The sequence below is a fragment of the Falco rusticolus genome, chromosome 5 (genome assembly GCF_015220075.1).
Source record: "Falco rusticolus isolate bFalRus1 chromosome 5, bFalRus1.pri, whole genome shotgun sequence".
Taxonomy (NCBI): Eukaryota; Metazoa; Chordata; class Aves; order Falconiformes; family Falconidae; genus Falco; species Falco rusticolus.
This window is the reverse complement of record NC_051191.1, coordinates 45,405,844-45,422,885: the sequence shown is the minus strand read 5'-3', so window position 1 is coordinate 45,422,885 and position 17,042 is coordinate 45,405,844. Positions and strand designations below refer to the sequence as shown.

General features: G+C 35.6%; 1 protein-coding gene across 7 annotated transcripts in view; it reads right to left on the bottom strand.

The window, feature by feature from the left end:
• ANKS1B (ankyrin repeat and sterile alpha motif domain containing 1B) overlaps window positions 1–17,042 on the bottom strand; it is a 441,694-nt gene that overhangs the window by 296,457 nt on the left and 128,195 nt on the right. For all 7 annotated transcript variants that reach the window (XM_037390597.1, XM_037390600.1, XM_037390599.1 and 4 more), the window contains exon 10: window positions 14,844–15,009. In XM_037390597.1, coding sequence (XP_037246494.1) covers window positions 14,844–15,009 — 166 coding nt within the window. The remainder of the gene's footprint in view (window positions 1–14,843; window positions 15,010–17,042) is intronic.

Here is a 17,042-nt window from a genome sequence, read left to right as displayed (position 1 = left end):
AAGACAAAACTGATCAGAAAAAAAAAGGATTTTTTGCAAATTTTACTTACACAATATTAATAGAAAGTTTTGATATTTTTTCATCATAATGTGAGAGAGAAATAGATGTAAAAATAATGGATATGCTCTTGGAGAAGAATTTCATTTCAATCCCAGAACTACTGGTAAGGAACTGGTTTTAATTGTGCCATATTATTTATGTACCTTCCAGCAGGAAGGGAATGATATCTAAAAGAAAAATGACATGAAGTGAACAGCTGGAGCTAGAGCAGAAAGAATATTTTTACTAACAGCTGTTTTTAATGTCCTCTTCCAGAACAGATACTACTGCATATAATGACATTGTATTATAGAAAGAAAAATACACCCTGCCCTTGAGTAAAAAATATGAAATGGTTCTTCTGAAGACTTTTCTTGCTTTCTGAAAACAATAAAGCAACTGTGAAAATATTCTTTCATATGAGTTCTTCCCAATCTGCAATATTTGAAGGTGTATCAGAAAAGAAGGAAAAGAGAAGGTACAGTAGAAAATTATTCTATTATTAGCGCTGCTAGTAAAGATATGATGCATCTCTATGTTTGTGGATTGGCAACACAAACGCATTCCCATCCTATTGTTATATATAGCAAAATCCTACATCTCTTGCTAAGTTCAAATTTTCTTTTGAGGTGGCACAAAAATGAAAAAGGTATAAAAAGGGCAAAAATGAAATGTCTGTAAAGAAACAGAAGGAAAAATTTTGGCAGCCAGCTACATACTGCCATCAGGACTAGCAGATGCAGAAAAGGAGACAGAAGCTGAGAAAATGGAAGCAAATTACTGGGTTTTATTTAACTTAAAATAGAACGAGAGAAAATCTTTGTTTTTTTTACAGAATGCAACACTGATTACCTTCTCTAGAATTCAATGTTTTTCTATTTTTTAATCATCTCTGACACTGAACAAAACAAATAAATCTGTTCATTATGTACAAAAATGGTTTATTTTAGTAATTGCTTAAATATTTTCACAAATATTTTGATTTTAAAAAAATTGAGGAAGCTACGCCAAGATTTCTGCTTTCCAAATGTACTAAAGTTAGTAGAAAAGTTTATTAAAAAAACCCTCATAAAACATATAGTTTCACAAAAAGTGAGCTCCCAGTAGAACACACTTAAAGGTACCGAAATATTAAATACAGTAACATTTTTTTCACAAAACTAACACATTTATTTTGTTACTTACTGGACAGCAAAGGCAGTAGAAATAGGGTATGATTTTTTTTTATCCTAAAAGATAGAATCTTTTCAGATCTGATTCAGGTCAATGCTGAAGTAAAATTATTAGCATGCATATTCAGTTAATTGTATTTCATAAACTAAAATCATAGTCCAATTTTGATGCAGTCAGACACAAAAATAAGTTATCCTAAAATCTGTCAGTCAGAAGGACCAGCAAAACTTTTTCAGTTTGCTTGGTGGTGAGTAGATGGGGAGGAATTATTGCTATGCTAGGTCTACTAGAACTATATAAAAGAGAGCAAGGTTATTAATTGCATTCATATCAAACCAAGTGCCTCTTCACTACAGTATTTGAAAAAGCACAATAACTGTGTGGCAATAGATGATCCCTACAGAGAAGAAATGACGGACAGCAGGGTGGGGAAGCAGGCAGAGCTATGATCCAGAGACCTCAGTATCTGTCTGTTAGCAGAGCCATCAAACCAATGTATGAATGCAGTGTATAGCTGGTAGTGAATCTTTCGACAAATTATTTTCACCATATAAAAAGTGATTAATTCAAACTGATTTTCTTGGCAAAATGTTCAATTTTCCAGATATTTTAATCAGAAATAATTCTCAAAGCAGGATGGAAGCCCTGGTATGTGTTTGCAAGGAAGAAAGACTAATAGCAAAAAAGAGACAAAGACTGCAGGGCAGATATCCCACAAAGTTGGTATTTTGATCATTCAGTTCCTGGGTTCTGCTGGAGCTCAATTCTATTCTGACAGAGCGCGACAGGGACTGAGTTCTTATTTCATGGTCTGACATGGAGCTGGGACGCAGACAGGATGTGAAACATGGGCCCAGCACTGAACAGAATTCTTACATCCTGTGATACAGGTTAGCCACGCATATTACAGCCTGGTACTTAAGGGTTCTCAGCTTGATCCTCTACATCCCAGATAAGTGCCCTGATATGGGACATAGAAATAGAGAGGATTGCTCAATTCATCAAATCAAATACCTAAATTGAAGGCAACCACATAATCGTTAACTGTGCTACAAGGCACCTGTAGACAACACATCTATTCACCATCTACAGCAAGTCACAAAACACTCCCTAATAAATTGTATTAAACTTGCAACCTTTAATACAAAGTATCAAAAAAGCCTGAAACATTACACAAGGAATAGGAGAGATCAGGGGCATTGTTAATGTCATAATTTCTGTGACAGCTGAGAATGTCTCGATGATCCTAAGATATGTATCTCACAGTGTCTAATGATTAATCATTCAGAGCTGAGCAGCTTTATCATCTCAAATTGAGAGACCAAACAGTGGAGAAATTAATCTTTCACATAAGACAGATGAGTTCTTTGTGTGATTCAAGACATAGCTATATCGCATTTCCAGTGTATCTGTAAACTAGTTTGGCTTTTTTTATAGTACTTCAACTTTATTGCATTATAGACATTAAGTCAAGTGAAGCACTAACTCCTGAGCGCTGGATCTCTAGAGTTTTAGGACTCCGTTTCATCTTAATGCAAAATAGGACAATATGTAAAGTCTTGAGTACAACAGAATAAAAAGTATGAAGTCAACTGGTCCTTCTAACTTCTAATTTGGAGTAAGATTCAACTTGAAAAGCTTTGTAGAAAATTAAATGTAAGGTTTGTAGAAAATTTACAAGTGCACCGGGAGACATATAATATTAGCTAAATGCCTATTGAACATCTCCATGCAGTGCTATACCCATTACACAAGGTTATATTAGAATATACCAGATGCATGCAAAATGTAAACAAATTAATGGTAAGATTAAGCTATACTATTAGCACTGATATTAGCAATCTTTTGGGTTTTATAGCAATATTATTCCTCATATATCTATTAAATTCTTGCCACTTATAAAAGGTACTATCACTTCCATCTGCTCAATTATAAAACAATCTCAGCAGCATTTTGAAGAGTAGCATTACTTACTAGAATGGAGTATGTTGTATATGGTCTATTTCACCCCTGACTCAAAAGTACTTCCAAAGGATGCTGCAACTAATAGTCATTTAAAAAAGAAAACCTTAAATCGTGCTAAATAAAATTTTCAAACAGGTTTTAAAATGCAAAATAACTCAAAATAATGACATTCCTTTGAATTATTGTCTTGATTTGAAAAGTGGGTTTTGTTTGACAGCATGTAGTCACGTATATAATGAGATCATTCTAGATGATAATCACACCGGGATGGATGAAACCGAGTGTAGGTCAGAATACATACAATTTGATGAGCACCGATTTGCAAAACTTGCCCAAAACTCCCCTGAAAGCTAATTTTTTTCAACTGTACTTTATGAGCAATAATAAGAAGTAATGAATCATCAGAACTGTTTAACATATGTCAAGCAGCAGCCTGTTTTTTCTCACTTTGCAAAAAAAATGTAAGCTAATCCTTTGGAAAATGGAAATACTTTAACAACAAAAACATATTTACTGGAATATACTGGATGGGTGGAGACCTGCATGTATTTTCGTAACAAACTGGTCACATGGTATCAGTCATTCCCATGTGCTTTAACTTCAGAAATGACAAGAGTGTTTTTAAGAATAGCATTTCATTGTTAAGGATGTTATCAGAGATGTTATCCAGACAAGCATATGATGGGGAGCAATTATCTTTAATTATATACTAAAAACCTCTTAGAGGGATGATAAGGTTGTAAAAGAAAGTACATTAGAGCTGTGATATGTAAGCATTGACATGGCTTGGGCAACCTCAATTAAGCTTCCTGTGCTTATGCATTCTGAAGAAGTATTTAATTATGATTATAATGCTGTTTCTCCACAAGACCTCTGCTGCATCAAGGACATAAAGAAGTGGGAGAAATGGACAATGGAACAAACGAAATTATGGCACATTATAATATTATATCTCCTGCCACATTTATAAAAGAACAGAGATGTAAAATATTTTCTTTAAATATCAAACAAACTCATAAGAAAATATGCAAAGGGAATGTTAAATGAGAGTTACTAAAGCTGTAAATTTTTAATCAACAGATCTATTTAATTTTTATCCAAGAGTTTAAAAAGATCTGACAAGAAGTCATCCCAACAAATGGTGCTGTTTCTTGGAATATTAATAAGATTTAAGAAGGCTAAAAGGAAGCTAATGGAGTAACCTTAGTTACAGGCTTTCAGCCTGACAACAGGAATAATGGAACAGCTGATATGGATCACCATTAATGATAAACAAAAGGGGGACAGGTCATGCATATTAGCATTGCTTCAGAGAAACTGGATCTTACTAGTGAACCTGTTTTTTTAAGTGAAATTATAAGTTTAATACAAGTAAATAGGGTTAATTTGATATTCACTTTTATAATACATTTGGGTTACTATTACATTTGTGTTAATAAATTTTATCAAAGTGGTCCATGTTTGCAACTGAGGCAATTTTAAAAAGTTAATAATGAATGATTCTGTATGTATGTGCATGAGAAGTATCCACTGTATACATCACTCATTTCCTCTTTCCAAACTACATAAACAAAACCAAAAGGTAACAGTTTTACCCATCTGTCCCACAAATACCATTGGGGGTGGGAGGAGGGTCAAAAAGCCTGAATTAACCTCGTTACTTTTAATACTCTCTTCTTTGGATTCTGAAAGCTGCCAGTTAAATGAGCAATAATCAGTGAAGAAAGTATACTAGAAACAATGATCACCAAATGCTTTCACTGCCTGCTTCCCAGTTTGTGATACTGAAGTTATATTTTTGCTTTGCTGCATAAATTCTGCTTTTTCCAAAAGACAAGTGAAATGAAACAAAAAAGCAGGACTTTTTTTTTTTATTCCCAAAACAGCAAAGAATCAATTTTTAACGTAGTGTTTACCAGTTAGTCTGCCACTCAAGTAATGGCAAAATTGGAGGGTTCCAATTTTCTAGTTATTGTTTAATATAAGAATTTTATAACAACAGAGGTTTGTCTAAACACAAAATTGTTCTGTTTAAAATATAGAATAACTCTGGGAGCAGCTGTGTAAGGGGAATCTGTGGCTTTATCTCACTGCCCAGGACTGCTTAGAGTGAAAGCAGACAATGGATGAACTATTATTGAAATCTTTTATCATTCATCTTCTCTCATTTTTTTATTTGTTCTGTTCATACATTTATAATTCAAGTCATAGCCAAATGAAAATAGCACTTATTTTGCATCACAGGAGTTAAATTTTATTTTTCATCCCCCTTTGTAACTTCTATCAAGACATCCAATTCCTACATTGTACAAGAAATTGAAATAATAAAGCATGGATGTGTTTTCTTCTTTAAATGTTAAATAGGGGATATATGCACTGTTGGTGTACCTCTACCAACAGCAGCCTACAGCCAAATCAGGAAAGAATATGGAACAGGACCTGTATACATAAAGTATATATAGATCACCTGTATCTGTTTCTCTGGTGATATCGGAAACCCGACTCACCTGAACTATCTAGGAACAAACTTCACTGTAGAAAGAATTTTCAGGCTGTCTGTCTCACTTCCTGAAACCTACCCAAAGATAATTAAAATGGGTCATAGTTTTCACATGCTGTCAGAAGGGGATTTTAGGGGGAGGTAGCGAACTGGGCAGAAATCAGAGATGCACACCACCCTGACCCATCTACAGCCACTTCCAACTACAACAGTGTAATAATACCTGAAGAGGTATCCTCTCCTGATTTCAGACGAAATCAGAAGAAAAGGCAAATATTCTCATGGTAGTATCTCATTTTTCATCTTATACTACAAGACATACAATTTTCCTGATGTCATATCAATAATTAATTGACTAATTCCTAATTTTAACAATGACCCTTCTTTTGGGAGAAGATATGCACGGTAAAAACTAATACAACTGAAGTCAATGACAAAACATGCCCTAACATCAGTGAGGTTAGGAATACATGCCAGCCCGAGACTCAGATCACTTGAAGGCCTGCTGATAAAATCAGCAGGTTGATAACACCTGCCAACAAAACATTAATCAACAAGGACCAGAAGCACAGGTAAACTGTACTCCTCTAAGAGATATAGTACTAAAAAAGCTAATATAAAGCATCCTAATTGTACTCCAAGAACTACAGAAATACAGAACATGAGTGTGAAAGCATTATTATGATGAAACAGAACTCCCAAGCTGCCCATATTTTGGGGATTTGTACATAGAGAAAATAAAATGTACTGTAAAAAGCCAGAAAATACTTAAAAATAGAAAATAAACTATAAATTTAAAATTTCTATTATAGGAACAACTATATCAGCAAAAAATCTCCAGGCATAATTTTCAGAGTTTTTTCTTTTATATTTTTGAAGGGTGCTTAAAACTATTACTAGTTGTACTAGAAGAAAAACCAATAAAATGCATGAAGAGCTATTATACATTTTTTTCCAACTAGCACTCCCTTAATCTTTATTAAAATGCCACGTGAAATTAAAAAATCCGAACTGCAAACATATGCTAGTGCATTAGACAAAATTGCTCCTGATAAGCCATGTGAACTCTATACTGTGGCAGTAGGAATGACAAATAAGAAATGTGTCATCAGTGAAACAGGAGAAGGTTAGGTTGGTTTCCAATACACTGTATTCTGGCAAAGATTTGTGTCTTGAAGCTCTGAATGTCATCCTTACATCTTTATAAATTAACCTGTTAAAAGAAGTAAATTGAGAAATTTTGTACCATAGCCAATTTTTCTCCATATAGCCCCAACACAGGTTAAAGGAAGACAAGAAGAGCAGAGAAAAAGTATGTATAGGTCTTATAACTAAGGCTGGACGTCTTATTTCACTGTAAGGTACTGACTGAAAAATACAGCTAAAATTGTTTGATATTTTTCAATTTTCACTTTAAAGTTCATTTTACTAAAACCCAGGTAAATAAACAGGAAAACAAACCAAAAAAATATTTCCAGATAGACTAAACATAACATTTAATTGAAAAAATATATCTGTTTTTCAGTTCAACCACTTCAGGTCATCTTACAATCCTTGTAACTTCACTCTCCTCTTCTTACACAGAAAAAGCTAAGTATATTAGGGCACAGTATGTAGATAATATCATCCAGACTTCTATAAAGTCCAACACCTAAACGGATGCATACCTATCCAAATAAGACAAAATAACTTGAACATACTGTGATAAAGACCACACACCCTTGGAAGACCTCTATGCAACACTTTACCACCCTTTGAAGTCCTCTAGCCACCACGACAAGGCAGTACTATGTACTATGTAGATATGCATAAGGGCACTAAGAGATTTTCAGAATCATTCCAAGGCTGCCCAGAATTGCTTCTTGAAGAGTTGCTGGAGAGCCCTGACTTAGCCAAAGGCAGTACGTTAGAGTTTCTCTGTCTTGACTTCAGTTGGCCATGGATACAATGAGGTTGGAAATTAAGAGGCTTGTTAATCACCAGCACAGAAATCAGTGGAGAAATGGACTTCTGAGTAACAGGCACAAAACCTCAGCCATTTTTAAGATGTATCTTGAGAAGTTTATTAAAGGAACTAGAAAGGCTAGAACCTAACTTTTCTACCTTTAACGAGAGTACCCTCATCATGTCAGGGCACTGTGAGACTCTTACTCATTCTCATGGCCTATGAATCTTTTCCTGTGCTAAAGGGGTATTAGACTGTACAAAACACCCTGACAACTGGGAAACTTTACTTAATAGAGAGCACTTCTCCAAGGCCAAAAACCACTTAGAAGAGAAACCACTTGTTGCCTAAGAAAGACTTCAGCTATTAGGTTGTTATGGAAACACAAGCCACTTTTGTTAGTTACCTACTTCACCAAAGTGATGCGTAGCTCACATTACAATACACACCTTTGCTTTGTGTTCCTTACTGACAAGCTCCGAGTGGCTCTTCATTTGTCACTCAACGTATAGATTAATTATACTCTTTGGAGGTACTGTCTCCTTGAGTAACAGAGAGAAGAATAAGAGACACAGATTGTCATTCATACATCATGCCTTGACCTGAGGCACTAACAAGCTTATAATGACCCTGACCAGCCTTCTGAGGTTTCCAATCACATCCCTCTTCCTGAAGACACCATTTCAGCTCAGCCTAGGGCCTGTGGCTCCTGCCTGAGACATACTGACGGAGTGCCTGTCCTGGGCTTATGCCTGTGCATCCAGACCCCAACTCATGGGCTGACTTCTCAGCTTGACCCTGGACCTGGTCTTGCCATCATGAGACTTCCTGGCCATCACCAGACCTGATCCTGACCTGCATACTGACTTTCTAGCTTGACTTTAGATCTGTCTCATGAGTGCAAAATTGCTTGAACATCAAGGCTCCTAGCTGAACCTTGCCACGATCTCTAGCTCTGCCCTGCTCATTGGGTGGTGAGATAGGGCCCTGACTAGTGAGGCCCCTGCCCTGTCAGCCATGGTAGCTCCCTTTGCTCCTGCCTCCCAATCCCTGATACATCAGGCCTGAGACTCAGTACTTAGGAAATTCAGCACTCATGGCAGGTAGGTAGTAAAGATTTTAAATATGAACCACAATACCAAAAGCTTTCATGGACAATCAACTACTTCAGAAACACTGGTGTCAAATTAGGCTAAACTTCATAGACTCTAGCTATTTTCGGACAGTTCTAGACCAGCTGTTACATATTGCAGTTACTCTGATAAGAGACTCCCTACTTGATAATGTTTTTCTCTCTGCACAGCTAAGATAACCTTTCTTGATCACTGAAAGTATTTAAACCTGAGGAGTTAGACTGTAGGTCATGTGTTTAAGTGCACTGTATCCTGCTATCTCCAGCTTAAAAAGTGCGCTTAAATGAATAGCAGTCCTTCTGCTTGAAGCAATTTGGGTGAGTGGACTTCAGAAAGGTTAGTGCATGATCCTTCAGATCAATTATAGTTTCAAAATGATGAAGTATGGGTGACTAAGACTAGCCTCTTGAATTTCCATTCATCCAGACAATTTTGTTTATCTGGCAGTGTGATGGTTCCTTCTTGTGGTCACTTTGCAATGGTTTGCCTATAGCTAGAAAATAACTGCACAAAAGCAAAGGCAGAAATTCATTAAAGAAAAGATGCATTTGCTATCTTTGTTTCAATCGGGATAACCGAAATGTCGAAATATTCAGAATAGGTACTGTGAAGATTTATTACTGAAGCTGATCAGAAACTGATGACCTGATAAATAGCATTTTACCAACCCAAGTATTTAATGATTTTGGAAACTATGTAAAGAGTCATATTTTAATTTTGATTAAAATGTTACCATAGCTAGGCTATTTTTCAATTCAGGTTTCCAAAGGACTCTCTCCTAGATATCTGTATGAGACTGCTAACACAGTGTTATACAGTAGACACAAGAATGCAAGAGGTGAGCTGACACACTGGCTGCAAATTTTCAGGCTCATTTTCACTGTAATGCCAGGCTGAGAAAGCAAAAAATCCCTAATGCTACAGTAGATAGGCCAGCTTGGGGACAGTTTTATATGTTGTAATAATTCAGTGACCAACATTTTTTGTTACTTTCCCTGCTGTGATTATGAGGCTGTAAAAAAAAAAAGGTATAATTAATTACAGATTTATTATCTTGCATGATCCTCCTTACAAGTTACTGGCATTTAAGTGCAAATTAAGTAATGTTTCTAAATAAAAAAACATCATGACTGACAACAGCAAGTTTTCTCCAGTGTACATTTAGCTGGGTAGATGACCAGTATAGCTGCTGAGGTATCTCTTCCTTTATGTTTCAACTCCTCGCCTTGCGCTTGCCTGCTACAGGCCAGTGGCAACACATTACATATCTAAGGCCATCTTTATCCCCTTGACATAAGCCATATCTTAGATGTAACTGGGTAGAGTAGTTGTACCAAAGCTATCTTTAAAACTGCTGACTTGGGAATTGCTGACTGCGGTGGCTGAGAGCTCACCATAAGTGAGGTCACTAAGTATCTACCTCATTTCTCAGCTGGATTTTACAGCCCACACTGCACATAACTGGAAAAAAAAATAGGTCCTTGAACTAGCACTCCCTTAATCAAGGATGATTTTTGTACAGTTTACAGACAGCAATGTCCCTTCCTGTTATTGAGATACTGTGTTAAAACCTTCATTCATCAGCATGGACAGATCAACTTTCCCAAATGAGGATTTTTTTTCCCACCAAGTTATTCACAAAGAAAAAAAAGTTTGAAAAGTCCTCTCTAATTCATAATGATACTCAATAAGACCTAAAGTTACTTTAAGTAGTACTGGCCATCATTCATTATTATTAAAGATTTACCATGTAGACTGCCACCTGGTCTCACTCCTAGGGAGTTTCTGTAGTAGAAACTATAGAGGCAGACCAAAAGAGATTTGATCTCTCTGTTGGGTATGGACACACACGTAACTCCAGTGAAGAAAATGCCTTCTGTAATTTAGCTCAGATTTCATTCAATATTTCTACTAAATAAAGTGTATGACATTGTCATGGTTTAACCTGGCAGGTAGCTAAACACCATGTGGCAGGTAGCCACTCCCTCACACCCGTGTCTCACCCCAGCAGGACAGGGGAGAGAATTAGGAAAAAAGAAAAAAAAGTAAAATTCATGGGTTGAGATAAACACATTTTAATATGACAGAAAATAAAAGGAAAATAATTATACTAGTATTAATAATGACGACAAAAGAATTAGAATATATATAAAACAACTGATAGACAATGCAATTGCTCACCACCGACCGACCGATGCCCAGCCAGTCCCTGAGTTGCCATTGGCCCCTCCCAGTCAACTACCCCCAGTTTACGTACTGAGTATGACATTCTATGGTATGGAATATCCTTTTGGCCAGTTTAGGTCAGCTGTCCTGGCTGTGTCTCCTCCTAGCTTCTTGTGCCCCCAGACTACTCCATGGTGGTGTTGTATGAGGAGCTGAAAAGTCCTTGGCTTAGTGTAAACACTGCTTAGCAACAACTAAAACATCGGTGCATTATCAACATTATTCTCATCCTAAGTCCAAAATACAGTATTATGCCAACTACTAGGAAGAAAGTTAACTCTATCCCAGCTGAAACCAGGACAAGGGTTTGTACCATGGAGTATGGTACAAAATGTCCAAGCTACCAAAGATGCAAATTAAGTCTCTAAGGGTCTTCAACAGCACAGGCCCAAATACAGCATGGTGCTGCACCTAAACTTCTGCTACTAGTATTGCAGACACCAGATAGTTGATCAAAACCACACTAATTTAATGGAGATACTTGACAACACCGACTTTACCATTAGAATTATCCAGTGCCTTGAGCTTTAGCTTTTTATTAGAAATTTACACCTTTTTTGACATGATTTGTTGCTATAGTTCACAAAATATTACAACCTTAAGATCAAAAGGACAATACTAATGTATGCTTTATGAACTAGTAACATTTTATGGTTATTTTCCAAGGTTAAATATGTCATGCGATTTCTTTTTTTAATTGAAGGGTAGTCTAAATGTTAACATAACTAGGAAAAACATCTAGTTTCAGGAAGGAGGATACTGTTCTGGAATAGCCCAACAGAAAGGACAGTAAGATTGATTCATGAATCAGTTAATTTATGAAATTAATTTTATGGGATTGATTTATGAAATTTTAAATCCAAATTTGTATTTTACTTAACAGAAAATTATGTCTCAGAGTGCAGTACTTCAGAATATTCTTACTATGTCTTAACTGTTAGTTTAAAAGCAGAGATACTGAGACAGAGATGTTAAGATAGTCTGCCAAACTGTCCTACTAATCTATCACAGAAACGAAGAGCAGCTTAACTTGAACTCAGACATACATGCAGTCTTCTTTACTCTTAGATCAGTACTAATTAGAAGCAATTGTTTCAACTACCAGCATAAACCTATAATGTAACATTTTTTCCTATATCAACCTAATTTTTTGCAAGCACACATAAAAACTTACACAAGAGAGGATTTCAGAAGTGGAAGTAACAAACTTAATGACTTTTTTTCCCCCCTTCTGTTCATTTTTTCTCCCTTACATGTAACAATCTTTTACCATTTGGTGCATGGAGTTCTCACGCTCTGCTATTCCTTACTAGTTAAGGATAAGATTCAGGAAATTAAAAATAGTATGGAGAAGTAGAGAGCAGTCTGGTTTTTTTCCCAGTAGATCAGAGAACAATGACTGGCAAGGTGACTATTCCCAACCTGTTAGGAGTTTACTGGCAGAGCAGATAATAGTTACAACATGCAGTCCTACAGCTTGAAAGGCTAGCCAGAATGACCTTTCCTCTCAATACAGGAAAGGAGAATTTTCAATCACTGAGTGCAGTCAGTCACACTTCTACTGCCAAGAGGTAGTAATGCCCCAGACAGTGGGGAGAGTTGATCAGAATATCCTACCACCTAGGGAAAGGAGAGCGACAGATGCAATTTTATGTTCAGAGTGCTGCCTCATGCTCTGAAATGAACTCTACACATGACATAGTATAGCAATTCGGAAAAGTATTCCCAAAGTCAGCATGTCTTAGTGATACAAAAACAGGGAAATTCAGGAAAAAAAGGTATGCAAATTAGATATTTGTTTAAACGAATGATCTCTGTAATCATACATAACTTATTCAGGCAATAAATCTGTATGAAGTGAAGTGGCAGGCTGACATTCACATACAATTATGCATAGTGTTATGTACCTTATAACTGTGAGTGACATTGCTGTTTCATTTGGGGCCTCTGTAGTATAAAATAACAGCCAACATGGTTACAAATATGGCTTACAAACCAGGCCAGTTAGGTAATTACTACATTTATAGCTTAAAATAAAATCACATTTTGGAATCTGCTTATCTATACAGCCAAATGTTCTTCCCAATAAAATACCAAGGAAAAGATCGTAGTGGTATATGGAAAACCAAGACAGAAGGAATTACAGTACATTTGTACTGTCAACTCATTGACCTTGTTAGATATTACAAAGATTATGGGTGCCCCCATGAATGTTCTACAGCTTCCTTGGTTATTCTCTGTGCCTCTGATACACACCATATTTAACAATACACAAAACATCTTTTTAAATTAAGACCTAAAAATATCCTCTAGGATCTGTTTTTCATACTGGTCTTACTACATCTAAGAAAAAAGCCTATGTTCAGCAGGCAGCACGCTTCCAAAGCCTGGTATTTGAACTAGTGAAAAGTCTATCTCTTTTTTTTTTTTTTTTTTTTTTTTAATAGTAATTACAATGGAAAGTTTTGTAGTTGAGCCACATTACCATTGAGGCAGATAATGAACTCCCTTGGCCAATTTATGGGGTAGGGGTATGGCAGCCTTCCCATCGCACTAAGTAAGTTTATGGTGATTAATCAAGTAGAAGTCTGAAAAACAAGGATAATTTTGCATTTTCTTCCTTTACTGAACAACCTGTAATATTGTCCTGCACAGTCTGCTAATTTTTTTAGATTACCAGAACCAAAAAAAATCAACAAAGTAAATTTTCAGTTACAAGAGTAGAAGCATTAAAGTTTGAGTCAGAGTCTGGTTAACTCTGTGCAACTATGCTATAAAGATGCTATTGTATTTTGTTCCACCTCTTAGATCACTGTTCATAATGCAGGTTCCCTCTTCAGCCCAAATTTCACGGGGAGGTAGGAATTATGACCCACTCTACCTCACCTTGCAGACTCCAAATCTGTATCATAACATCTGGCCCTTACATACAATGCTTGATATAGTTCTGGCACTCTTCCAATACTAGCTCAGCTGTGTAATCAAGAAGGTGCTTACCCTTACACAGACTAGATAGGTAACATGATGTTAGTCAACAATCATCTATCATTCTTGTATATTTCCTAAATCATGATTCATAACCAAGATAGCACAGGTCAAAAAGTCAATTGCCCGTTTCAGATAGGTCTTGCTGCTGCGATTGTCATTTGTCAAAGCAGACTCCCAGTCCAATTACTTATAGCGGAATGATTATATTCTGAAATTCCTGTACCAGGTGGTAACTAATGAAGAATTCAAACAAAGATAATGGATGAGAACATATAGTTTTGGAGGATATAAACAGAATGCTTACAAATATCATTCATCTAACTCAGCATAATTCTTTTGTTTTTTTAACTATTGTAACTCATTGCTCTTCAAACCTGTACAATACAAAAAGCTGTCTACCAAACTGTCATTTAATATTTCTATCAGTTCTCATTTACTGTTTCATTGTCAAAAACAGAGCAGATCTTCCTTTACACAGAAATAAAATACAGAGTAATTTAAATTTTGAATTAGTTGCATAATGTTGCTAAGCACTTCATTAAGGAACAGAAACAGGTTGATAAATAGATTACTGTGAAAGGCTGGGCTTAAAGACGTTCTATTTCTAGTTTAGCTTTTTGCAATCTTACATTTATCTGGAAAAATATTTAAACCTCTGCTTTGTTTTCCCTTTTACATCATTTTGCTATTAATCTTTAATCTGATATTAAGCTCTTAGGGTAGCTAACAGAAGACTACAATCATGCTGTGATAACTAAACAGAGTACTGTATTCTTAAAAAATATAAACCTATACCTTCTATATATAATTCTGTATCTTCTATGACACTACACTTACACCAAAGACTGTGTAAAGGATTATTTAGTCATTTACCTGGTCTGGAGGAAGGAACTCTTGCTATCTCTAGGGAACAAGGTTTTTTGGTCACTGCTATGTCTATCGAATCACAAAGACTGCTGTCATTTTCTGAAGGAACTGCATCCAGAGGTACAGAAGGTATTGCTTCCAATGCATGACCTCTCTTCTTTGTATAAGATTCCTGAAATGCAAACGTTTAAATTGGTAAGAGAGATATTTCTCAGATGACACAGGAAAAGAACTAAGTTCAACAACTCTGGCTAGCAAGGTTTAAAATTCAGCAAATTAAAACCCACATTCCACTGAAACCAAATTGTAACAGACTGGAAGAATTACTTGCATGCTAGAAGATTACATTTCTTGTTTCTTTAAATTTTTGTGTAATATAGTTCTTGTTTAGTTACAGAAATGTCTTTATCCATCAAACTTGGTATTTAGCAAAAGCTCCAACATAACCGCTCTTGCCATATCTGCTTTGCTAGGTTCTAATTCAGGGGATGTCTCTTCAAATTTTTTAATTATACCTCATGAAAATGACAATTACGTTAACTTCATATATATATATATATGAAACTGTTTATATTATATATAAGAAAGCTAAAGATATGTGATCTCAGTTTTGATGATAGAATCCCAGGTTGTGAATGAAGATGAATTACTGCTCTGTATTTGACAGAAGAGCAATAATGGTGCAAGGTCTCTTAACAGTGACACATGTAGAGAATTCCCATCATTAGTGAATGTTGAGGGAGGAAGGGAGGGGAAAAAAGGACATTAAACTGTCTAATCAAGCAGATTGTCTCTGATTTAGAACATGAACGAGAAGATAACATACAGTTTCACCAGAGTTTCTTGATTTGTGATTTTTTTTTTTTAATCCCAGAAGAAACCAATTGCATAGGCAAAGACATTATTCTCGCATCTTTCTTACAATGGACATATGGATGCCTGGGAAAGTCAAGCACTGCAAGTAAATAAAATATAAAAAATGCAAAGGGCCAGAAAGAACCCTGACAGATATTATCATAGCGCTACTCAGAAGATCACTGAAAATTATGACGACTAAAACAGGATGTGGAATAACAATTTCTTGAAAAAGAACAGCTCACATTATCTAAGGTAAACTATGGCTGTAGATAACTGTCCCTTTTTTAGGTAAATTATACTGTTAGCGGATCATTACACTACTGAAATCCTTGCCGTTTTTTCTGCTCATTGTGTTGTGACCTGTTTTTTATGAGAGTTCATAAACTGGTAATAATTCAAGGCCTCTCGAAGGACAGGGTTGAGATAGCAACAACAGGAGCTCCACTTCAAAATTCTATTTGATTACTTCAGTAGAATCAAATTTTAAATCCTAGGTTAAACCACCGCTGAACACAGAACTTGCAAATGAATACTGGAAACAGTGAATAGGGAAAAGAAATCATACAAAAAAGAAAAAATAAACAGAATACTAACAAGCAGTTATAATAAAAAATGAGTATGTACTAGCAAACAATACAAGATCAGTTGTATTCCTGTCAGTGTTCAAAGAATATGCCTAAAAGAGGAATGTGATTATGTTTCTACCTCTTCAGCCCTTTCCTGTTTATGTCTAGTCCAAGTATGAGGTCTCTGCATTAGCAATCTTACTGATACATACTAATAGTAACTAGTTACAGCTGGTGGACTCTAAAGACGTAACAAGCAATTGGAAAAGTTTGTTAAGTGGGCTTAATGCAGCTTCCAATAGTTTTTTTTAACATTAGCCATCTCATTCCTTAAATGAAGTTAACAGAAAATTATCCTATATTAAAAAAAAAAAGTTATTTCTTTTAAATCCTGCAAATAACACTTGCATAAAATGAAACATGGATCTTAGGAACAGTACAACTGAAATCAAGAAATATACAAATACATGGTTTTATTACTAGAATAAATGTGCATAAGGTGAAAACTTAGGTTTAAATTAAAGATGACTTTAAAAACTTTGTAACTTAAAAATAACAGTTCTATTAACTCTGTATTATATTCCTGTCTTTTTATCACAATAAACATAGCAAATATTTCTCTCTAGACCACTATGTAATGTGGAGTCATTGAAGCTGCAGAAGTGCAACTGCTAGACAAGAGGAGGATTCCTTCCTGCCTTGAAAAAAGAGGAATTTCTACCTTGTCTATTTTAGCCTGCGGTAAAAAGACAGAGGCAAAAATTTATTTACCAAAGCAATG